Raw genomic sequence first — 26,797 nt, 5'->3', positions numbered from 1 at the left:
AGAAGTTGTCAGATGGGGCCACTAAAAATCTTGGGATGCCACACCAAAACCAAAAGCCATAACTGAATTTCATAAACTCAATTATGCTGTTGATTTTGGTGTATTTTACAGTTTATATTACTAATTATCTGATATGCATAGACTGATACTGGTCAGTTAACGTGCTGAGCTCCACAACAATCCTGTTTTAATGTTCATGTATCCATATCTATTTGGCAATTCATTGTTCTCCAATTTTGCTGGATGTCCCTTTTCTTCAAAAATGCAAATACACAGCTTTAATTTGAAGACTACATTGATTGTAAGGAACAAAACATGTACTGGAAACAAGCCTGCCCAAGTTAAGGGGACACTCATGGGCACCCAGATCATTCAGGTATCTTGAAGTGGGAGGTCATGCCAGTTGTTCCCTCTCCAAAATCTAGCTGAAGTTTGGAGTGTTTTTTAACCCTCTTCTCAACAAGCTACGCTGACATGCTTTGTACCAATGGATGCCTTAAGTTGTCTAGTTTCACAAGATACCACTACCTTCGCAACCGTCTCACCTAGCTTAAAAAATGCATATGCCAAAGCCTTTCAAAGACAGTAATGTCTGCCTTAAATTATTTTCATCAGGGAGGCCAGAGGGGGGAGCAGCAAGGCACCACTGCTGAACCGAATCCTCTCACATCCACTAGTTTAAACTCCAGTGTGTGTGTTAAAGCAGTCTGAGTTATGATTACCGGCAAGGAGAAAGGGAAAAAATGTTCTGCCAAATAAATGGCAATAAATGTTGTATATCTTATTCTCTAATCTTTATTTTTTTTGTGAAATACTGGATACTTTTCTAGTCTGCTTAGAATTCATAACACAACTCAATTCTACGTAAGATTTAACAAGGAGTAGATGCTGCCTGATTTCAAGGGGTTACAAGCCAAAAAGGTTGGAAACCACTGTGTCAGAAAAAGCGAGATGAGAAAGCTGATTTCCTCATTGAAGTCCTTGTGGAAATCTGTCATTGTCAGAGTGTTGGGGACAAGGACACAAGCTTCTTCAGCACAGCATAGTACAAAAACTAGTTAGGGCATTTGACTCCAAATAGCAAAGTAATTAATCTACTCTGGTGAGTGGGTGACACTTCATCCACTTTCCATATTGTCTGTCAGCCTAGTGGGCATAGGTATTGATACTGAGTGGCTTACCCTGGTGAAATAAATTAAACTGACTTGAAGTCATCGATAATTGAATCGATCAGAGTTAGAACCCAGATGCCAGAACATGATGCGATGACTGTAGGCAGTATAAAAGCTGTAGTTTGTAACTTTAATAATAATAAGTTTTTGTCATATTTGCAGAGACAGATGATCTGTGAGAAAAAATCATGTTCTTCCAACCCTCGATTTGCTTTCAATGGCATTACCACACATGAACGAATGCAACCAATCATAGCAAAGGAGCCTCTAAAGCAGCTGTCAAACTTTCAAACTAGGCAGCACTGATAAACATGAATCAAATGTCAGTTACTGCATTGCCTATCTCTCACCTAAAATGTTTCTAGAAACACATTTTAGTGTACTGTTTAGCTGTAAAATGAAAAGTTGGTGCAGTGAGTGGGCAGTGCTTGGTACGTCATTTCCAACATGATGGTCAAGTCACAATCTTTCTCATTTTACAGCTAAACAGTACACTAAAATATGCCTCTGAAAACATCTGAATTGAGAAATAGACAATGCAGTAATAGAATCTTGAATAATTTTTGATCAGCGCTGCCTAGTTTGACAGTTTGACTGAAGTTCACGAGCAGTGATTGACAGGATGTACAGCTGCATTGGAGACTCCTTTGGTCTGATTGGTTTTTTTTGGGGGCTGCAGTAGATTTCAGATAATGCCATTAGAGGCAGTAGGAGGGACATTATTTTTTCACAGACTATCTATCTCATGTACGTCTTCCAAAATATAGTGTACCAGCTGTAGCTTTAAAAGAATAAAGTCCCCAGACTCTTTGGGTCAGACTGAAGAGTCAGAATACACGCTGCCCCCTCGACTCAAGTGCTCACCTGAGACACTGAGCATCTCATTGATTTTAACTGGACAGGAAATTAGTGAAGCGGGGTTGCATGAGGGAGTGCAGCCGGTGTGCTAATATTCACTGCCCAGAGAGCAAGGATCTGTTTGATAGGAAGTGACATCAGGGCAGTAAAGACGGGGAACTTTCTCACTCCATAAACCTGTCAACAGAGAATTTCCTTTGTCATGCCATGTTATGAATGAGTTCCCTCTTAAAGTGTGTGGATGTGCATGCCTCTATGTGCGTGTGTGTGTGTAAGCGTGCAGTGTGTGTGCGCAGCCTATTTTGGTCTGACGGATTATCCAGCCCCCCCTCCATGTTCCCATGGTTTCTAACAGGCATCCTGGGGTGGCCTGACCAGACTACAACACGTTAAAACCAGTGAGGTCTCAACGCCATTTGCAGAAAGAAGCAACCAATTTGCTGCTGACTGACCTCTGACCCATTTCGTCTTGTACGTGTCTAAATCCAAATTTTCAAATCTCCTACCAATAAAGAGACGGAGTGTGTTGGGAGTAGAGAAAATGTGACACATAATTGGAAAAATTGAGTTGTGATTCTGGGTTTATGCACGAACTTGTGCATCTGAAAAAGTGCTTGACTCCACAGCTTTAAAATAACAGGGGACTTTTGGGAAAGTGAATGTAAACAGCACAATTTGCACAGAGGTTACGTGCCCTGACATCAGATCATCCTTGTGGAATTATGGTGTGAGGACAGAACAATGCACCCACGACCTCTGCTATGCCATTATCTGTGGTTATGTCGTATATTGCCCTCACAGTGGCACCGATTTCACCCCTAACACAGCCACGTTTGCCTTTTCTTGTTCTATCATCTCACCCTGCTGGGAAGTAATGTCTCATCAGACATCACCAGCTTGGCCCGCTGGTTTACGCTCTTGCCAGCGAACGCACACATACACATACACACACATATACACACAGTGGCAGCTGACCTTCCCAGAAAGCTCAATAAAAGTGCTTTTCATCAAGTCGGGAGCTGTCCTGAGACGGCTGAGACGGGGCACACCAACGGATTTCAAATGAGCTGTATGTTAAATAAAGCCTGACGTCTTCTGTAGCAGCTTCTTTTTTTTTTTCTTTCTTTTCTCTCAATGCCTGGAGGCCGGCCCACCCAGGGCTCTTTCAGAATGGAGGAATGGTGTGTGTGCAAATCTATGTGTGTGTGTGTGTGTGTGTGTGTGTGTGTGTGTGTGTGTGTGTGTGTGCGTGCGCGCGCTTTTTTTGACATAAAAGACATAAAACATGAAAGACTAACTGAGCAGGTGATGATAGAGGGATATCTCTCTTTGGGCAGCAGTTTATTTTTACTGCGCCATCACATGGTACTTGTAACGAAACAGGTGATCATCCGCAGCTGTGAAAGAGACCTTCAACTTCTTAAAACCTAGCAGGCGACTAATCAAAGGCAGGTCCCAGTAATAACGCATCCATTCTTTTTACTGTTGATACCAACATCTTAAGGCTATGGTCACATTCGATCTATCACTCTCTGAGCACCCCACACTCGGCGTCATCCATGTGTGGAGAAAGTGACTGAACATGACTAAATGATGAAGTGTTTCCCCATCTTTACTCTTGATGTTTAGCGCCTTGTCACACCACGCCATATGGCTGAAGAGCAAGCTCAAGGCTGGCACTAAATAACAACAGCATGAACAACAGAAATCAATTGCAGGGACAAATAACACCTAAAAAAAAATCTTCCCGGTGTTAGTGCCATGTAATGACAGTACAAAAATAAAATGTTCTTGTGTTTTTATGTCCTCTCATATTCAAGGCTCAGGTTCACAGAGAGTGCCACAGCATGGCAGTAGCTGAGATCAGAGCAGCCTGAGGGCTGCTGTGCAAACCTCCCCGTGTAATGTACCACAGGTTCAATAAAATAATAGGGTTTTACTGAAACCGACAGGTTCACAAAAGTCTGAAAAAGAGAAATCCACACATGCTGTTAAACCCATTTAACAACTGCTTTTTTTTTTTTTTTACAAGGCCTGCCCTAAGAAGACATATGATTTCAAGTTCTGGACAGCACTGGGAATTTGGCTTAGGTTGAAACCTTATGTCTGCCTCTTACTGAAAAAAACAAACTGTGAATCATGATACACTGGCTTTACTTTTGTAAACTACACTTCTATATCTTTCTAACATTTTGAGTACTTGATAAAAGTGAAACCAATTCCTCAGTTGCTCAGTTCTTTTCAAATCCTTTGAAAACAGGATGTCATGTTGTGCACTGTAAGCTCTGTGTGTGTCTTCAAACTGCAGCCTTGACTTGATGAAATAAACAGTGGCAGGACTTAGCGAGCTAAAAGGCACGAGAGAGGAACCAGAAACAGTGAAAGGGAACAAATTCAAAGGTTATGATTTTACATTGAGGTTTCATCAATTTACAATGCAGTCCTACACTGTCAATGTAGTGTAATAGCATCTACGGACATTACATAATACAACATGGATAGCACTACATGTATAATACTTTGTATCATTCTAGAAATAAAAAACATGTCTTAAGTTTATTCCATGATTATTGTTCTTCCACTCTCTCAATAGACACACACCCCATCAAACAATCTCCTCTTTCTCTACCACCCAGCTCCTCACACTGCATCATAATTACAAAAGCCTCACATATGTGTCCATTATCACATGTCCCTAACAGCACCAGTTTCCTTGCCTTCTCTCTCTCTCTTGTTTTCGCACTGTTGGCCCCACTTCTGTTCTCTCCCTGCTTCCTACAGTACTCCAGCTTGGCCTGCCTGTGTAAAATGCTTATTAGCCTCTCAGCTCTCCCAATTGTACACTTCCTACATACATGAACTGTATGCCTGCTTGTGGGCAACACCGCTCCTCAAATTCCACACGTGTGCCTTCACAGTCTGGAAAAGCACAGCTACATGGAGCTGAAAGTATGCTCTTCTCATATGCTATACCAAGCCCATTAGAGGAGGTGAGGTGAGAATAATCACACTTTGACATGTGAAGACAGGAAGGCTGTGCAGAGAAAATCTGTCAAGACCCCCCCCCCCCCGCCCTTTTCACCTGTAAGATTTATCTTTTTTTTTCTCGCTCCTCACACATGTCATGCACAGTGCTTGTGTCAGACTTCAGAGGACAGATGGTGCAAAGGATGGACATCACTGTAATTATCAGGGTTTAACTACAGGTGTGGCTGACTAGGATCGCTCAATCACCATGAAAATGCATCGAGATAATAGACAAAACAGAAATTGTTATTCCTCTCTGACTGCACAAGCAGTCATATTTAGCTGCTACCTTACCTGGAAATTTCCAATGTAGTCCTCGTCCCTGTCTCCTATGGTGCCCTCCCTCAGGGCAATAAGGGTGAACCCTCTGAAGTAGGCGGGGCTGGTTGCAGACACAGTCACTAGATGGAATCAAGCAGGAGTGAAAACAAGCATCACTTGACAGAGAAATAAGCAGAGCTAGAACCCTCAGTGCCAAACACAAGACTAAAGTAGACTTAATTAACTACCTGCCTGAGTAATTAAAAATAATACAGTGTTGGACTGTGGGGGATAAAGGCTAATATATTCAGATATAACTGTAACAATTTCTTTATGCACAATCAAACACTTCAGCTGTTCTTGAGGATGACAGTAATTACAATGGCTCAGTCTTAGTCAGGCAGTTTTTCCATAAGATCGGTAAGATGGTGTTTTTATGCATTTCTGCAGCGCAGCAGAACATAAAAGAATGTTCATTTACTTTGGGGAAAATTCAATTTGCTGTACTTGACAACTTTATCAGCACGCTAAGATAAGACTCTTAAGACTTTAAAATTACATTTCTAGTACAGGTGATTGCAAAAAATGTGATTATCAGCTCCCCACTTGGAGCTAATTCAGTTATTGGCTTTGGGTGATATGAAACTATTTATGGTTAAATCTGAAAAAGACTGAATATTAACTGCAGTGCAACATATTGTGGAGTCCAGAACAGCATGAGCCTCTGAGATTCACAGAGCAGATGGCACATGCCCATTAACAGCTCCCAATAACTTCAGCTTTAGACAAAAGCTATGAAATGAGGGACTGCTGGCATTTTAAAAATCTGTTTTAACTATGAAAGAGAATACCAAAAAGCATGCAGGAGTTCGCAGAGGGATTTAGCTTTATATAAACCTCTTTAAAGTTTGATATTAAAGCAGCTTTTAAGGCATGGCTTACTATTTACTCAAGAGTGTCCACGTTAAGTTGAAAATGAATTGTTTTTATTTGGCTTTTAATGGTTCAAATGCATAGTTCTTCACTGGGATCCCTTTAGTTTTAGGGCATGCATCAAAAGTGCACTCTGTGTAAACTTACTTTAAGTTTGCATAACCTACTGACCGTGCACTGGTGTTTATTTGGCAATGCGCAGATAGTGCCAACCAACGCAGTGTGCGTAAATCTCGTGGATAAACACCAACCTCTGTATGTGCTCCCCGGCTGATAGCTGTCCGGGTTTCCCTCAACGCGGAGGTGAAACTCGCTGCTGCCGTCCTTCCGATTGTTCTGAGCCCGTAATATCCGACTACAATACCCGTCTCCTTTCCCGGCTCTCTCAGAGGGCTCCTCGGTGAACGCAAACATATTGCACGCTGCGGCGGAGATGAAGCAGAGCAGGAGCATGAGGCGCGACTGTAGCCCGGTTGCTCTCATCATGTAGGTTTCCGACAGCCAAGTTGAAGCGCAGAGACGAAGGAAATCTTGTCAGAGGAGAGAAGAAATGTTTGTTCCCAGCTCCTGTCTCACTCCTAAATGAGAACCCAACTTGCAAACTGCTGAAGTAGACTTGTGCACTGCTAGGAGGGTAGATCCATCCTGGTGTGAGTAACAGAGAGCGAGGAGGAAGACTGGCTGGGATGCGCTTTGCACTCTCGCTCTATGAGAGCTGCACACTGTGCGCCTACTGGTTACACAGAGCAGGAGAGCAGGGGTCCGAGCGAGGAGATGGTCAGGAGAGGAATGAGCGCTACGTGGCTGCAGGCCACAGCTATTTACAAACAGCCGAGGTGAAGAATACTCTGAACCAGCAGACTGAGAACAAAGACAAACGTTCCCACCAATGAGTGCTGAGAGGAGGCAACACGTTTGACATAGTTGGACTGAACTCTCAGTGCGGTGTGTGCGTGTGTGTGTGTGTGTGTGTCATCACTCAGGAGCCTTAAATAAGACACGAACACACACAGAGACACACAAAGGAATTGATAAAGCATGCTAAACGGTTGTCTAGGTGATTAATTAAACTATAAGTGATATGTGTTGAAGTCACTGGCTGCTCGGTGGCTGCCTTGCTCTCATTTTCTTGGCGCACTAAAGTGAAATGATTAAATTTCCACATTGTAACACCATTGATGCCAGTATGTGAGCTCCTGCCTGATTTAACACATCAGTGGAGCAAATAAGACGTTGCCTTGACAAGGAATCGCTCAGAAAATATTGATCCATGTCAATCATCTGAAAAACACAGATGATGTCATGCAAAGAGTCAAGTCTGGCCTTTCAGATTCAATGAACACACTTAGAGCTCTGCAGGTTGTAGCATAGTGTATTTACAATAACATTTTAGACATATTAGCAGCTAGAGGTGGGAATCACTGGAGGATCCACTGAGGACATCGCATTTTGGGTTTACTTGACCTTATATTGCATTCTACTTAACTTTAGGGCTGCCACTAATGATTATTTTCATTGTCGACTAATCTGTCGATTATTTCTTCGATTAGTCAACTAATCATTTCATCAAAAAATGTGTTAAAATGTTGAAAAATGTCGGTCTGTCTCGCCCAAACCCCAAAATTACGTAATCTAATGTCTTGTTTCATACTCAAATGACTCAAACCGATTAGTCGACTACTAAAATAGTCACCGATTATTTTAATAGTTGATTAGTCATCAATTAGTCGACTAATCGTGGCAGCCCTACTTAACTTAGATCTACTGTCCGCGTTCATGGACACTTTTTTGTGCCATCTAGTGGTAGTAGGAGAACAATACACTAATCCATGTAAAAACAAGATGGCAGCCATCTCTGCCAAGTCAATCTGCAGCTGATCCCAACACAGAAGTGGTCCAAAAACTGATCACATTTTATGGTCTAGACGGTTTTTTTTTTTTTCCATTTATGATTAATAATGTTTGTAGTTTGATATGGAGACACTTTCGACCAATTTTAGCAACAGTAACAAGATAAGACACTGTTAATTAGGAAGTACTAGTTTGAGGACATTGGGACTTAAATATTGTTGACAATGTTTCATTTTTTATACTTATCAGGTCCTACTGATCCCAAATAGCTAGGAGAAATTAAAAATGCATACTAAACAAAAGTTCGGCTCTCAGGAGAATATTATCACAATACTTAAGTCATGATACAATATTATTGCAATTGTGAATATGTATCCTGAATGCTGCGATAAAATATATTGTGATTTATTACCTTTTTTAAAACTGTCAATTATGTCTCCAGAGGAAAACTTTTCAACATCTGTTTTATCTAATAAGATTAAGTTTTCAGTCCGTTCATCTCACCTCAGCCAGTTTTTGCAGCAACAAAATGTTTCTGTCGGACTAAAAAAGCAATTAATTGTATTATTCTAGTAGGCTACCTAAAGTTTAAAATGTATTTGTAATATTAATTTCTGTAATAAAAAAATCAATACTTGGCACAGTGTGATAATACGATATTGCCAAACAAAAGTATCGCAATGCTATGCTGTACTGACATTGTCCCCCCACCCATACTAGCAGCTTGTCTCAGTCGGTTACCATTTTGGTCTAGACTGAAATATCTCACTAACAGCTCAATAAACTGGCATGAAATTTTGTACAGACTCTCATAGTTTCCAGAGGATGACATCTACGGACTTTGATGATCCCCCAATTCTAGCGCCACCTTCAGGTCAAAATGTCAATTTGCCATTTGGTCCAGAAAAATCCCCCAAAGTTTTACAAGTTATGTTGGAATCAGAGAACAATACCGCAGTGTCTTTGAACTTATTTAAACGCACATGCCCAGTGCACTGTGCTGTCAGTCCTCATAACTTGGTGCAGGTGATGGCAGGAAACATCAGATAGATAGCAAATCAGCAGATACACTGCTCACAAGAGGGCTGAATTGCTTCTCCTTTTAATTTAGTCTTCACTTAGAATACGACAATGGTTAACATTAACCCAACAAACATAAATACAATAAATATATTTTAAAAAAAAGTCTTAGAATAACTGGTTAGATAAAGATAAATTACAAAATAAGTTCACAGGAACAACCATCATTTCACCTAAGTGGAATCCTAAAGCACAAAGTCCTTTCAAAAGAGGGGGAGCAGGTAGTGAGGAGGGAGTGTCCAGCCTTTTCTTTCCCTCACTCAGGTGCAATCACTTGACATCAGCAAAAACATGCAGATCATCAATTACGACAAAAAAGAGCTTAAATCTAGTGTCTCATTGAGGCCATGTGGTTCCGTTGAGTTCGAAGTGAAAATCCAATATGCTTCCTTTTGTACCAGTTTTGGACCAGGTTTCCTCCCCTTGGATTAGGAAAATTCCTCTCTACATGAGTAGATTTAAGAGAGGCAGCAGAGCCATGGTTCCTGTCTCTGTAGTGTCTTGCAATGATACAGTCCATGTTTCCATTTCTAATAGCAGCTCTATGTTCTGATATATGCAATTTAACGTTGCTTGTCCTACACAGATCAAACCTCATGGATGCTTTAACATAATTATTACATGTGTGGGCATACATTTTATAAACTCTTTGAATTTGTATTTCAAACCTGTTTGAGGATGATTAAATATTTTTGCATTATGTGTGTTAGAGCAGTGAGTACATCTTACACATTAGTAATTGTAATGTACCTCCTGAGACAACCAGTTCATGGAGGGGATGGGCTCTCTGTACATAGAAGAAACCACAGCATCTCTGATGTACCTGCCTCTCTTTAAACAAAAACGTAGAAAAAAAAGTTGTAGAAACCGACCATCAGCTGTTTTTTATATATGGTTTCCAAATCATCAGATGAAAGCTTAGTTGAGTGTTATTAAAGGAAGACTTCATCCACAAAATAACCCTATATATGTCAATGGTTTATGCTGTGTTACCTTGAATTCCAGAACCACAGTTTGTTTTCCACTAAAATTCAAACATAGTTAAGTCTCTTTCAGTCCCAGTCAGAAATGGCTGAGATCAAGGCAATGCAACATGTTTGGAAAGCACTGAGCATACGACTGGATACATGAGACTCGGATTCTACTGCACAGCACATGTAAGAGTTTGTTAATGGATGTTTTGATAAAGTTCTGCCCCTATTAAAGGGGGTCTCTTGTTTACTTCAATTAATCAACAGTGTTTGCCGTTTTTGGAGTCTTTGTTCAGCGGGGGCACGTGAGAAAAACAAAATTTTCTTCATAAACTCAAGGTAATACGACATAAATAACTGATATATCAATGGTCATAGTAGAAGTATTCCTTTAAAGGGATAGTGCACCCAAAAATGAAAATTCAGCCATTATCTACTCACCCATATGCCGATGGAGACCCTGGTGAAGTTTTAGAGTCCTCACATCCCTTGTGGAGATTGGCGGGTGGAGCGGCTAGCACACCTAATGGCAGACGGCGCCCCAGACTAACGTCCAAGAACACAAAATTGAAACCACAAAATATCTCCAACATGCTTATCCGTAGTGATCCAAGTGTGCTGCAGCCCCGACATAAAAAGTTGTTTTGAAAAACGTCATATGAACTCTGTTTTTAGCCTCAATGTAGCCTGTAGCTCTGACTGCTTCTCTGTGCTCCGCGCTCACGTGTGCGCGCTCAGGGGGATTGGTGATGCACGGTCTCTGAAGAGCAACAGTCTCGTCAGTACTGATGTCCAGATTCTCAAGTGCAGGCATCGCCAATTCCCAGTCTGAGCAGCAAAGACTTTCCTCATCCGCTGGCATTGCTTTGCATTTGAAACAACTACACCACCAGGTCTCCACTGCTCGACTCTGGTATTCTGTGGCTGGCTGAGGCTCATGAGCTGCGGCGGCTGCTTCGTCCAGTAGCCTGAGTTCTGTCCGTATACTCAGGCTCAAACAAATACGGCTCAACAAAGAAATGCTGTTCCTCCTCAATTTCAAAGTCTTCAGACATGTTGGGCTGTCCTTTGCTAAAAGACCATAGTGCAAATGATCTTTTAGCTACTGTGGTTACCGTAGTCTCCCCCTGCGGTGCACGTGTCACGTGATGTAAACACGGGTGAGCAAAGCTCATGCTTTCGCTGGTCTTGCACAAGCACACACACGTGAGCGCAGAGCACAGAGAAGCAGTCAGAGCTACAGGCTACAGTGAGGCTAAAAACAGAGTTCATACGACGTTTTTCAAAACAACTTTTTATGTCGGGGCTGCAGCACACTTGGATCACTATGGATGAGCAGTATGGAGGTACTTTGTGGATTCAATTTTGTGTTCTTGGACGTTAGTCTGGGGCTCCGTCTGCCATTTCGTGTGCTAGCCGCTCCCCCGCCGATCTCCGCAAGGGATGTGAGGACTCTAAAGCTTCACCTGAGCCTCCGTCGGCATGTGGGTGAGTAGATAATGGCTGAATTTTCATTTTTGGGTGCACTATCCCTTTAATGAAAATACTGGTACATTATGATTTCTCTCAAAACCACGGCTGAAATTCATAATGATCCCTCAACAATGATGATGACCTTGTTCTGAATGAATCAGAAAGTTCAGTTTTTTAGGAGAGATCAAGGTTTTTGAGAGTTCACTCTTTGAGAGGTCAATAAAAGACTTGTATAGTGTTCACACATTTTTTCAAGGGGAATTTGAATTATTTGTCATTCACTAGAGAAACATGCATACCTGCAATGAATTGGTTTTATATGATTCTTCCTCATCTGTCTTTGTCCTCTTTTGATTTTGCCCACCCTGCTTCATCTCCTTCATTTTAACATGTACATGCACACTTTCCACGTTCCCACTTACCTTTAGACTTTCTAAATCAGTATCAATAGAGTTCAGGTACACTATGAACCATCGAGACCTCTCAGGTCATCTGAGACAGATCTGCTTTGTGTTCCCAGAGTCATACTAAACATGGAGAAGCAGTGTTTAGTTTTCATGCACCACATATCTGAAACAACTCTCTGAAAACTACAACTGCTGCAACGTTGTGTTTTGTTTTAAATCAAGGCTGAAGACTTTTCTCTTTAAATCAAATATTTATTCATTTCTTTCACGGCACTGTAACTTTTTTTCCTGTATTTTATACTCTTCTTAGTCTTGTATTTATTTTTCGACTCCTTAGCTCTTTGATGGCATTTTAAACTATATTTGAATGTCGTTTTGTAATGTGTTTCTGTTGCACTTTGTTTAATTGCTTTTGGTGTTTTATGTTAAGCACTTTAAATTGCCTCATTGTCAAATTGAGCTTTATTCATTCAAATAAACACCAGAAATTTGTGCTCTAGATAACGGATCAGTGCTCAGTGAATAACCTCCTAAGCCCTATGATAAACTATTATGGCAACGCTTAACTATACAGACCAGTGAGCAGTGATAATTAACACGTCATCAGGTGGGAGCCTCCTTTCACCAGTGTTTCGTCTAGTTGGTCCCACGACACCTCCAGGAGGCTAGACAGTGATCTCTGGCATCCCAGAGACACTCCCCTAATGCCAGGTCTCACTGCTCCCCGCACCAACCCAACAACCTCCTTTACCTCACCTACACATGGCTTTCTCAGCCCAAACAGCACTGCCACCTTCAACAAACCCAGGCTCCATTTATGCAAGCTCCAGGTAGCGACCGTGCCGATATTACCTTTCCTAGCACATTCACCATACCCTATTTCACATGCTACATATCTTAACTCCAATATAAGCTAAAGTTAAAGGAAATAGAGAAGATGAACTCACAGGCTTTCTCAGCCCAAACAGCACTGCCACCTTCAACAAACCCATATATTATAAATATACTTTGCCTTACTCATGGTCATGACCAAGGGTATGATTTAATAAATTTTGGTGTTAGAGTGACATTTAATCAAGACATTTGTGCACATTTGATTTATTATTTTCCATGATATATTATCCTACACTGATTTATTGATTGCTTGATTCAGCAACTAGAAGCTCATAAAATCAACCATGCATTGTTTGGCACAATAACATAAGCATTGTGATTTAGTGTTGGTTTCTAAAGCCAGATTTCACCCAACCTCCTCCACTTATGTCCATTTAAAGCCTTAATGATTGAAGTTAGCACTAGTCTGTAAAACACAGTGGGTGTTTGAACCAAACCGTGGTAAAGAAACTACCTTCCAGGAGACTAATCTCATTTTAATCTATCCTCACTTAATGCCTCTCGCTTTTTATCTTCCGCACCTTCTTTTCTGCCTTTTCCCTCTCATTTTCTTCTTTCTTCCACCGCACTTGTTTTGGCAGTTGTCTGTTCACCACAGTTCTCCAGTCGCTGGAATAAAAACATGACATGTTACACAACAACAACACGACACTGGGTGCAAAGCGATAAACTGAAAAGAGTTGATGTAATCCCTCTCGTTTCTTTGCCTCTTAATCTTGCACAGGAGGAAGGCTACATTTTATCCTTTGTGACATTTTCTTGCAACACCCCCAGAGTTTATTTCAGTCTTCAAAAGGGTCAGCAGACATGTAATGAGAATGCAACAACTTCAGATGGGCACTGACAAATGGAGAGTGGCTATGCTCTGTGCATCTACTGCTGGGTTGATGGATGGATGATGGGGGAGGAAAGGAACCAAGTCTGGAAAGCAGAACGCTACACCAGCAGGTGTCATGAAAGCATTTTGTCTTTCAGCACTGCTGAGCTGCATCTCTTCACCACCTTCAGTCCGCAGGTTACTCCCTGCCTTTTTACAAAATATACTGCGCATCAGAACAACATCCACAAGATCCTTACGTTTCCTTTTACCAATGCTGACAAACAGCTTAGGAAAAATATTGACCTGCGTAACGGCACACAGCATAGAGCTTGGCAGACATTTACCTCATGTATTACATAAGGGCTGGCCACTCTAGATTTAAAGCTTTGGATTGCTTTTGCCACAGTACTGTTAAACGTAATAAATGTCCATATGTGCTGTATCTCTAGACTGGGCACAGGAATACAGTATAAATGCAAAAAGCACCATATTTTTTGATGGTTGTTGCATTATTTTATTCTGACAAACTGTTTAGAAGAAAAAACAACTGAGCCAACAAACAAGAGCCTGCAGTTCCTGAATATGTTTTCCTTTACTTAAAACTCCTGTTTTTTTTTTTTTTTTTACATACCCTCTGCAGAGATGACAATGTCTCGATGTTTTATTGCTTCATAATGTTCGAGAAGTAGCTTGTGACCAGGGAAATCTGCTTTGAATTCCCAAACCAGTCAGTAAAATGTGAGCGGTGAAGTTGAATGAGTTATGAGCTGTCATTCCCTCAACAACTATTCTTGAGTTGCCCTTGAGTGGGGCACTTAGCCTCCAACAGCTCCAGGGGAGCTACTCAGAGGCAACAGTAGGAGACTGCGAATGCACTGCATCACTACCAGGTACGTGTGTTTGTGTGTGTGCAACTAGGGATGTGAGAAACAGCAATGCTGAAAATAGCCTTCACTTTTCGCTGACCTTTTCTGGACAAACAAAAGTTATTTAATCACTGATTCCCGTTCCGTTGGGTGACACGAACTACAATATGTAAAAGGTTTGGGGCTGGTTGACATGCTGATAAAAGAGAATTCTGTAAAGAGGAATAAAAAAATGCCTCCAGCTTTGATCTCACTCACTAGACTTGCCACAGAACGCATTTCATTTACTACCTCAAAGGAAGAAAAAAAATCGCAGCATTTATACAAACAGTGACAGATAAACGAACAACATAATAACTTAAAAGCATACAGCGTGATAGTTTGGCAAAAGGGTCACAAAGAGTGACAGTTTAGTTTTTTCTTAATGAAATCATGTAGCCAGAAATAATGGGTAGAAAAACTAAACAACAGAGGAAGCAATATAGACTCGAATGCAACTGAAATGTTGGTGTATAGTTAGTGATTCAGCACTGGGAAGCACAAAGTTTAAGGATTCATGTCTTGTGTTAGGAAACGGAAGTCTTTCTCGCCTCTGACATCAGTTTGACAGAACACATGTGGTCTGTGGATGTGGTCAGCACATGAGGTTGTTACTGTTAGTCTAGACACCCACTGTGTGTTTTCCTCTGTAGTGATGCCATGGTCTGCTGGTTTCCTCTGAAGTGGTCTCTTCTACTGCCACATCTAGGGGATCAAATCATAGGACGGGTTTTCCGACAGGAGTTTTGGAAAGACACATAGAAATGCTGATTTTAATCCTCACCCACAACCTCCTTAAAAAAACGTGCTTTATTTCAACTGTCATTTAAAATAAGAGTTCTGGCTTATCTAATTTGCTTTTAGTACTGAGCATAATATAAAACACATGTTAAGCTTTGAGCTAAATTTCAACATTTTGGGAAATAAGCTCATTCAATTTCTTGCTGAGAGAAGGCTGTTGTAATGCACTGTTAGTATGTAGCCTATACCTACAAAAAGTATAGCACCACACAGCCAAATAAAAAAAAAAGGGGGAACACTTAAATCACACAGCAGATCCTGATGAAAGAATTATTCAAGTTGAAAATCTTTACTGATGTATATTGTATAATTTGTTGAGAACCAAATGACAACAACGGTCAACTGAAACCAAAATCAACCCACTGAGGGCTGGATTCAAAATCACACCGAAAATCAAAGTAAAAATTGAAATGACAGGCTGATCCAACTTGTTTGAATTTTATCATGGCATCTCATAATGTGACTCAGTAGTGTGTATGGCCCCCGTGTGCCTGTATGCACTCCAGACAACGTCTGGGCATGCTCCTGATAAGTCGGCAAATGGTGTCCTGGGGAATCTCCTCCCACACCTGGATCAGGGCATCATAAAGCTCCTGGACAGTCTGTGGCAGTACTTGGCGGCGTCAGATGCACAGATACATAACGTCCCATAGGTGCTTGATTGGATTTAGGTCAGGGGAACAAGAGGACCAGTCAATAGCATCAATGCCTTCATCACTGATCACTCTGGCCACATGAAGCCAGGCATTGTCCTGCACCAGAAGGAACCCAGGGCCCACTGCACTAGTGTAAGGTCTGACAATCACTCTGAGGATTTCCAGTACCAAACAGCAGTCAGGGTACTGTTGACTCTGACATAGAGGTCTGTGCAACCCTCCCCAGACCATCACTGACCCACCGCCAAACTGGTCATGCTAGATGATGTTACAGTCAGCATAACGTTCACCATGGTGTCTCCAGATCCTTTCACGCCTGCCACATGTGCTCAGTATGAACCTGCTCTCATCTGTCATCTATCTCTGGCAAATGCCAATTGAGTTGCACGGTGCTGAGCTGTGAGCACAGGTCCCACTAGAGGACGTCGGGCCCTTACGTCACCCTCATGGAGTCTGTTTCTGACAGTTTGGTCAGAAACATGCACACCAGTAGCCTGCTGGAGGCCATTTTGAAGGGCTCTGGCAGTGCTCCTCCTGTTCCGCCTCACACAAAGGAGCAGATACCAGTCCTGTTGCTGGGTTGATGCCCTTCTACAGCCCTGTCCAGCTCTCCTTCTGTCTCCTGATATCTCCTCCATGCTCTTGAGACTGTGCTGGGACACACAGCAAACCTTATTATGACCACACGTATGGATGTGCCATCCTGGAGGACTTGGACTTCCTGTGCAACCTGTTTGGGCTGCAGGTACTGCCTCATGCTACCAGCAGTGACAAGGACACTAGCAGAAGACAAAACTAGAGAAGAATCAGTCAGGAAGGATAAGGAGAGAGCAACTGTCTGTGGCCACCACATGTATAACCATTCCCTTTTTGGGGGTTGTCTTGCTTTTGCCTCTCCATTGCACCTGTTGTCACTTTCATTTGCACCAAAGCAGGTGAAACTGATTTATAATCACTTGTGCTTCCTGAACAGACAGATTGATATCCCTGAAGTTTAACTGACTTGGTGTTAAACTGTGACCATTAAGTGTTCCCTTAAATTTTTTGAGCAGTATGTAACCATGAGCAAGTGATATGTGTATATCCCACATATTCAGAAAGACCAACAGGAATAGAGAACGACGTAGTGTAAAGACTGATTTTTCGTGTCCGTGAAGGCATGTTGGGGTGGCGGATGGGTTGAACAACACAGGACTTTGCCCCACAAGATCAGTGTTCAGAACCATGTAAAACCATGTCAACTCTGAGTCATTTTAAGGTACGTTGTCACCATGTTTCTTGTCCTGCACCTAACCTATATAACTTTACTTGCTTAAATATAACTTAAGTAACTTTACTTTTAGTACTTAGCTTTATGTCAAGTACGTAACATCACTCATGGCACACTAATATGTTAGATATAACATTAGAGTGGTATCAATCTTCTCATCTAATTCACTGCCAAAGAAATTTAAGCATATTTCCAAAAATGTCTAACTGTTCCTTTGAGCAATATTTAATGTTGATTTGCACTGTTTGTGTATGCTGGTGTAAATCCATAAAATAGGTGCACATTATACGCTACATGTGTGCATTAGCAAGAGTATAATATACTTTTTATATCTTCATGTGCAAGATCTCATCATAATCCACTCTTTCTCCACGCGCCTCTGATTTTTTTCTATTCCTGCACAAGCCTTTGCAAAAAAAAAAAAAATCCCTTGTGCTTTGTTGTTTTCTGAGAGGAATAGAGGTCAAGAGGGAAAATCAAATTAGGTTCTCATTTGATCGTGGTGGAGCAGGAGAGCCTGCTCATTAAACAGCCGAGCCCCCCGCTGCCGAGTCATTAAGGCCATATTTACCGTGCAATAGCACTATATGCAGAGAATCTGAGAAGATCTATAGTGTTGTTTCCACTTAATTTGAAGGAGAAAGAGACGTAGTTAGAGGATATAGACACGGAAGAAAGAAGAAAACGTATTTGACTCCTGTCAGAAAGTTGTAGTCCTTGAACGTTAATTGCAATATGTATGGTTTATACATTTCAGACATATATTTCACATCTGCAGGCTGTTTATATGTATTACAGTGACTGACACAGCCTAAACTTCAGAGCATTAATGATCCTTGATATATATGTATAACTGGCTCTGATGTCACTCAGCACAGTTCAGCAGTCTTGGTCTGCAGACAGAGTTAATGTCTTTATTTCCACCCTGGCTTCACGCATCCAGGCCCCCATCCACTGCTTTGGAGGTAATGCATTTTGATGCCCATCTAAAAGCCTGAGTGAAACATGTGCTGTTGGGAGGCCAGCAAGCGTACGGGGGCTATCACAAATGATTACAGTCAGCCAGAGGGTGACGGGGATCGCCAGGTGCTGGGGCCTGCTGAGGCATTACTTATTGAATCCTGTCTTTAGCTCTTAGGAGACCCAGGCCATATCTAAATGGCTTTGAGGAAATCACACACCCTGTCAGGAGCTATTATGTTTCTGTCTCAGCCAAAGTTTGCCACTAGTCTGTGGTAGGAAAAATAGAGAGTTAAGCTGCTGGAGACTGGCTTGGTGAGAGCTTTGCATGAAAATCTGGACAACAAAAAACAGTCTATTAAGACAGCATTCTCATTCCACTAAACTGTTGTGACAGGTATCAATACGATCTGTGTCAGAGCCTTAGACTTTACCTCTCCTCACAATTCAAGCAGAGAAATACTGGTACTCTCACAACAACAGAGGCAAATTAAAGAAACCAGTTACAGCACTCAGGTGTCCTCAGACATGATATAAGTCACTATTATAAGTCATCTCGCCGAGCATCACCAGATAGAATAAAGCAACATGACAAGTAGTCAATACACAGACTGAATCCCACACACAACAATGACAGACTGAAGTGTAATTGAATGTAAAAGTGAGACTGTTTGTTGAAGATGCAGTCGCTAGAATAACCTTAGAAATGGCCAAAGTACATTGCAACCTTTCCAGTTTACATACGCTGAACAAATAATTTAAACACAACACTTTCTGCCCCCATTTTTTTCAGGCTTAAGTTAAAGATCTAGGACTTGCGCAGAAACAACTTCTTTCTCACAATTTTCGGTCGCAAAATTGTTCAAATCTGTTAATAAGCATCTTTTCCAACATAATCCACCCACTCAACAGGTATGTCATGTTGAGATGCTGATTAAACAGCATTATTATCACAAAGGCATGCCATGGGATGGTCTTAATCAAAGGCCACTCTAAAGTTTTGAGGGAGCGTACTATTGGCATACTGACTGCAGGAATGTCCACCAGAGCTGTTGCCCATGAAATGAATGTTCATTTCACCACCATCTCATGTTGTTTTTGTGAATTTGGCAGTTCATCCAACCGGCCTCACAGCTGCTGACCATGTGTAACCACACCAGCTCAGGACTTCCACATTCATCCTCCCACAGTCTTCACCTGCAAGACCGTCTGAGACCAGCCACGTGGACAGTTGATGCCACAATTGGTTTCACAATCAAGGAATTTCTGCACAAACCATCAGAATCCATCTGTAGGAAGCTCATCTGCGTGCTCGGCATCCTGTGAGCAACTGCTTACCGTCAGTGGCATCTGGCACTTTGGAAACAGCGTTGTGTGGACAAGCAGTTTGCTAATGCCAACGCTGTGAACAGAGGGCCCCATGGTGCCGGTGGGCTTATGGTAAGGGCTGGCATGAGCTACAGACAACAAACACAGGTGCATTTTGAATGCACAGAGATACTGTGATGAGATCCTGAGACCCACTGTCATGTCATTCAGCTGCCGCCATGACCTCATCTTGTAGCATGATAATGCATGATCCCATGTTGCAAGGATCTGTACACAATTCCTGGAAGCTGAAAACATCCCAGCTCTTGGATGGCCTGCACACTAAACAAATATGTCATCCATTGAGCATGTTTGAGATACTATGGATCAGCGTGTGTGACAGTGTGTTCCAATTCCTGCCAATATTCAGCAACTTTGCACAGCTATTGAAAAGGAGTGGGCCGACACTCTTCAGGCCATAATCAACCTGACCAACTCTATGAGGACGAGATGCGTCACACAGCATGAGGCAAATGGTGGTCACACCAGATGCTGTGGAGTATCTGAGAAAAAAAAAAAAAAAAGCATTTCTGCAGCGCTAGTCATGTGAATTCCTAATAAATATCTTTTTAAAAATAAGGGTACAGTCACACATGAGTGAACAAAGGCGAGTGACCATCGTTTGTTCAGGTGATATTTGTGCGGTGATAACAGTGCCTGATGTGATGGACACGAAAAGCTGAATTGCTAGCCTATGCTAATAAACACTGCGAAATATGATGTTTTTTGTACATTCTACTAACTCAGTGCCACCCAGACTGTGTCTTTCATGTGAGGTAGTTTGTATTTTTCGTGGCCAGTATCGTACAGTATTTGTTAAACACGGCAACAATCAATGTCTCCTCCATACATACTTCTTTGCTTATCAGTTGAGGCTGTGACTTTTCTGGTCAAAGTTCACCAACTTTAAACTCCACACACTGCGAAGATGTAAATTTGTTTTTACTCTGCCCTCTGCTTGCACTGAATGGAAGTGAATGGGAGGGAAATAATGGCCAGTGTTAATTTCGCTCATGTGTGACCGTGCCATAAAACTACACATTTTAGAGTGGCCTTTTATTGTGATCAGCCCAAGGTTCACCTGTGTAGTAGTGATGCTGTATAACCAGCATCTTGATATGCCACAACTGACTGGTGGATGGATTATCTTGGATATGGAGAAGTGCTCACTTACATTGATCTGAACACACGTTTATAAACAAAATTTGAGAGACATAAGTCTATTAAGTGCATTAAAAAAGTCTTAGATCTTTAACTTAAACCTGTGGAAAAATGGGAGCAAAACAAAAGCACTTAAATATTTATTCAGTGTATATTCAGTTATTACATCTACAGCTGATTCTACCATAGTAATACAAATATTAGATGTAAAACTGGATTACAGTCTTTGTTGATATGCAAATACTGACCATGTGAGGTCATGCTTGTGACAGTAGACATTTAGTTTATATCTCTTAGAAAACTGTGGCACACAACGTTCTTATGAAGTTAAAGGCCAAGACATCCAACTGTGTGAGGTCTGGTTTAAATGTCACATTAACATCTATGCTGTCTGTGCCATAAGTGCTGTGACATTCACCAACACTGGTCTGGGCAGCACACTCTCATTGGCACATTATTCAAAATCTCAGTCCTATTGTATGATACATCTGTCAGTGGGTGACATCAATTCACCATCTATTATGTTTTCTCATAAAACTAATGGTACTGTTTGTTCCATCATGAGTTCAGGGACCTCATACTTTATGTTGCTCTTGTTTATGATACTTAGCATTTTTGTTACCAGCATTTTCAAAGAGGCTTTGACCTTTTCTCAGTCTCAGCCTCCACTTGCTGATGACCTTTAGCTAGGAAACTGCATGCGTTAGCTAAAGACGCTCCTGTGTTCTCCTCTCGAATGTCATGCCCAGAAGCACTTCAGGTCCTGTATCTCTCATCTAATCACATCCCACTCTATCACCACTCGAAACCATATCAGAACAACAAATAATTTAAAAGCCCAAAAAAGCCAGATCAAATGAGCTTATTATAGACAGAACACATACTACTCAGTAAGGTGTGCTCTTTCTCTCCAACTAACGCCAAGTTTGACCTTAAAAGAGATAAGAAAAGAAAACACAAACATACATTACATACAGTACAGCACATATCAGTGTATGCTCATTAAGGAAGATCAGTGACTAAAAAGCAATTCTAGCTGTAAAAACATCTGTGTTTGATTAAATGTCACTCTTTGCAACATAATCTTACTCACCTCATTAACACAGTAATGAAAACAGAAAAGTGCAAAACAGTTTGATGGTAAAAACCTCCTTTACAATTACGGCATGATTATGTAGTTTTATGTTAGTTATATCTACATACGTAGAGCGATGTTTCAAATGATTAAATTCAAAGATCAGTCTGAGGCATCACAAGGCATCGCAACAGATTACACAATAGATGGGCACAATAAAAATGTACATATTGTATAATACACCATAATAATGCTGCATACATATTACAGTTGTGAAGCTTACAATGAGGCAATGATTCAATTTTTTGAGGCCATTCTCATTGGTGGTGACAGCGCAGATTAAAAAAAAAACATCTTATAACATAATGTGATGCAGCACAACAACAAAACTGGATTAGACTCAAAAATTACTCTTCAATTGAATCCTATCTGAAATGTATGAGCTATAAAAACAGCATTTATTACAGAGCTACTGGACTGGATTGCATTGCACAGGTATTCTTTATGTGGCCTTGTAAAACACTGTTGAGAAAGTGGTACAATGGCTTCAGCCAACAATGTAAGACTGTTTATGGACATTTCACAGCTCATATTCAACAAAAGAAACATGCACACAAAGAATGTATGGATGCCTGGATGTTGGGAATACATTTGTGTTTATGTGCTTTTTTAAAAACACACTTAATAAACATTGTTGGAAGAAGCCTAAGATCCAAGATGTCCATTGGCACTAACTGCCTCTATAATTGCTGCTGTGAACTTGATTGTAGAGAATTAACAAATGTTAACAAGTTCAGTGTTCATTCTACAGTCTCGCCGTGATGTCATGAGTTCAGTTGAGTTTATTGCCAGCCAAAATGACTGAATTTTAAGCAGCCCCTCTTATTAATATGATGCACGTTGTGACCTTTTATAGTTTAAAACATTGCAATGATGTGCTCATCTGTTGTAGAGAAAATGCAATGGTTTGAAGACACACTTGTCCTAAAAAGTTTTAGTGCAGATTTTTGGAGGTAGATAGAAGCTGCAGGAGTTTCAGTTGTAGTTGGCAGTCTGTATTACATGCAGTCAAAAGTCTGTGGAGATATATCCACCCAGGAAGGTCAATGTTCTCAAGTTTTTTGCCCTGAATTACAGTGAGTAAAAAAACAGCGCCCTGTGTAAGCACTGGCTAAGAATCCGCTTTAGGAAAAAGACAAAAAAGAAGCTTGGTCCAGTGGTAACACCTTTGCTGCAGAGTTAGTTTTCTAAAGGGCAGTGCCACTTGAGATGAAGTTTCTAGCTTGTATCACAACAACAAAATTATCATTTTTCTCGATATCATTCCATTATCAGGCACCTGAACACCTTAAAATTTTCTTTCAACGTAAAGAAGTACATTGTGAAAATGTTCCTCCATTGACAAAACAGATGATGAACAGCCTGAGATGTCATAAGAAAAACAAGTGCAATTTCAACAATAGGTCTCCGTTTTTCCACATTCAGTCAGTCTACTGTCATTACATGTGCATTTTCCCATGCATTTCCACTCCTGTGTAGTAATGCTGGCATCACCACACCAAACTAAAGTGGAAGCCATTGAGGAAGCTGCCTTTACATTTACAAATCAAACATTCTGTCAGTGCCTTAGCAAAAGGGTTTCACTAGTAGTGTTTTAAGATAGAAGTCTGAAACAGATTCTTTTGTACTGAATCAGCTGGCTGACAATATTTTGCACAGTGTTTAATATCTTTAAATGTGACCACAATAGGTGTCATTTGTTTTTTTTCAGAGAACAGTATTCTGGTCAAGGTGAAAAGCCTCTGTAGCAGCATTCATTTTGTATGAAGTAGGCTACTCGCTGTTTAAACTGCTCCTGAAACCTGGCAAATGCATCAGTGTTAGGTGTGCAAAGTCATCCAGTGGGTCTGATTGGACCTTTTGGTGCCCAGTTCTGGCTCATGGTGCATGTTTGACACTCCTGTTATAGATGCTATGATGCACATATAGATATAGATAATGCTATAATAATTGCTATGATAAGTTCCCATATCGCCTACCTACTATTCCACACAGCTTGAATAGAAACCCAAAACTCCCCCATTGAGTAAGCTCACCTTTTATCAGTCACAGAGGATTTAAGCTCCACTGAAGCCCAGCAATTTCTACCAAATATTAATACACAGAAGGTATGTGTAGCACATTTGTCGCTAAGCAAGCGGGTCAGATCCATCCTCCTTCATTACAACAGAAACAGCTTCATGAGGTGTTTTCTCTTTTTTTGAGTCAAAGTCAATTTTTCTCAGATTGTGTCTACAGGAATAGATGCTGCATTCGTTTGCTCATCTGATAAACATGTGTACCATGGGAATTGTAAATCCATTTATAGACCATCATACCACACTGCTGTGGATAGTACACACGCCTACATGTTGAGGATGTTATATATTAAGTATGTGCATCTAATATTTACGGTTTGCAGTGCACATACTGTTCTGGTCACTCTCCTGAAAAAGGAACAGCAGGTATGATGCGCTTAATGTCTGAATCAATGTTAATAAGGAATTGAATCTTTTGTGGTGTTCCTGAAAGCACTCTCAGACTCATTTACAAGTCATCCTAAGCACTTATCTAGTATTTATGCCGCAGACACATCCAGGTTTGCCATCTTCTATTTTCATAGAAATGAGGCATGTAGTACTATCTTCATTTTAAGAGATATTAAAGCTCTCTCCTGAATTGAGCGTTTTGCAGAGGACGAAGAGCAAGAAAGAGGGCTAAAAGCCAAATAATTGCACATATCTAACTGAAGTGCCTTTGAAATGGGCCTGCTTCTGACGAGACATTTTCCTCTGGGGCACGGAAATTTCCATTAATCACACATATATCCAGCACATTCTCATCCCATTACATTCAGCGCACAGAGTAGTAGAGAATAAAGGTGTGAGAGGGAACAAGAAAGAGGTGGTAGAAAGAAATTATTCAAGCTTGAGAGGATCAACTGAATGACACAAAAAAGTAACTTGTAATTAAAGATAACCTGCTCGCAGATTGCGTACAAGAGTCAAACTCTACATGAAACACTGGCTACCCACAGAGTTAGAGCCCAGCACCTCACAATAAACTCCACTGCCCTGTCAAGTGTGTTAAAGCTTCGGCTTCATTGCTTGAGAAACTTGCATCACACCTCTGTATCTTGCGAGTACATTTTTGGATAGTGCTTTCTTCTAAGGCTGGGCAAGATATCAATATTATATCAATATCATCAACTGAGCATAGCGTTAGTTCAGGCAGGACATGATGTCAAGCTCAGCTCACATCCCAGCTACATCAGATGATCTCAAACAGCCAATCAACTGATAGAGCAGCTGATTGATGGAGGGGACTCAGCTGATAGATCACATGATTCCTTTCTATGCAACCAATTGGCGAATCTCACTCAGGATGCCCTATTTAAACTGCTCTGGCCTGCCTACTGTTGCTGCTTCATCTGCAAGCCGCTTTGCAACCCGCCTCCACCCCAGCTCCTCCTTTTCATGCTGTCTCTGACTTATCAATGTCATTTCTGTTTGTCATTGATGCTGCTCTGTTCTGTTCACAGGGGGTCTTTGCTGCTGCATTCCCTGCTTTAGGCTTTCCATGTAGGCGCATGGAAGGGCAGGGAGGTTTGCTCTCTCTGCCTCAGGTTTTCCTCGTTTGCACGTGGAAGGGCAGAGAGATGAGCTCTGTCTGCCTAAGGCTTTCCACAGAGGCAAGCAGAAGGACGGAGAAGTGTGCCCTCTATGCCTTAGGCTTTCCACGTAGGTGTGTGGAAGAGGCTGTCTGCATAGGCCTGAGGAAAGGCCTATGCAGAAAGGCCTTTTTTTTTTACTAAAGTGCTCTTGACTGAATTTTGTTAAATGGCAGTCCAACAATCCTTTTACAGTAGTGCCAGATAATGCACATTGTGATCTGGAGGTAAGAGACCTTTTCTGCAGTAAAGATGTCAGTAGTAGGCTATGCTTCTTTAGGAGTGTTTATTGGATGGTTGAACTGCCTAACATCCACATCATACACTCCTCTCTGAAACTCTTTTTTTCATTCTTGACACAGATATTTTGTCCCATTTCAATAGAACTAGGTATAGTATAAAAAATTGCAACTCTAGTACCGATACCAGTACCCTTAAAGTGACACCAATACCAATAGAGTATTTTATTTGATACCGTTTTTTCTTCTGTGCCATGCAATACCCATCATGTAAATGGAAATATTTAGTTGTGTGAAATGCTGCCAGGCACCAAAGGTGTATAGTACAGCCATACTTTGCCACACCAAATGTCTCCAGCAGAGACAGTCTGAAAATGTGAGCATTTATCTCCAAATTTAAACAATATTGCATCTCCCCCCTCTCTACAGTGGACAGCTTTTCACTCCGCCTTCTGGCGTGTAACTATAAACAATTTTAATTTACAAAGTAGTCAGAAAACACATTGTACAAACTAGTTCTGTTTGCACATAAATCAACCCTTAATGTATTTTGCATTTTGCCTCTCCTCTCTGCATCCCCCTATAGACAGATCCACAAATCTATAATGATCCCCTTTCTCTTCTGCCTTCCACCTCTCTATTTGCGACAGCTGATCTCAGTTTACACTACATTCTGATAATACAGCAAGCCAAAGCATACAAACATTTGGCAAGATGTGCTCCTTGCAGCCATTATCCCAAGTACAGTATTCAATCATATACTGAGCTTTTTTTTCTTAAAAGAATGTATTTGAGTGATGATGACAATACTGCCAAAATCCCCATTATTAGTAACAAGGATGCATGGAACATCAGTCTGCATATAATGAAATACGTGGGCGTTTCCTGTCTGGCCCCATATAAGCT

At 41.2% G+C, this 26,797-nt stretch overlaps 1 protein-coding gene across 2 annotated transcripts in view; it reads right to left on the bottom strand.

Annotated features, from left to right (window-relative positions):
- The window catches only part of spon1a (spondin 1a), a 192,297-nt gene that overhangs the window by 103,316 nt on the left and 62,184 nt on the right, over positions 1 to 26,797 (bottom strand). Inside the window, exons 1-2 of one of the 2 annotated variants that reach the window (XM_049560789.1) lie at positions 6,503 to 7,164; positions 5,352 to 5,458 (exon numbers count right to left, since the gene is read on the bottom strand). In XM_049560789.1, coding sequence (XP_049416746.1) covers positions 5,352 to 5,458; positions 6,503 to 6,737 — 342 coding nt within the window. In that variant the 5' untranslated portion in view covers positions 6,738 to 7,164. Of the gene's footprint in view, positions 1 to 5,351; positions 5,459 to 6,502; positions 7,165 to 26,797 lie in introns of those variants that run through there. The other variant, XM_049560796.1, reaches the window with a different exon arrangement.

The sequence above is a fragment of the Epinephelus fuscoguttatus genome, linkage group LG2 (assembly GCF_011397635.1).
Source record: "Epinephelus fuscoguttatus linkage group LG2, E.fuscoguttatus.final_Chr_v1".
Lineage (NCBI taxonomy): Eukaryota > Metazoa > Chordata > Actinopteri > Perciformes > Serranidae > Epinephelus > Epinephelus fuscoguttatus.
Note: the sequence above shows the minus strand (reverse complement) of the source record. Positions and strands in the feature narration are given on the sequence as shown.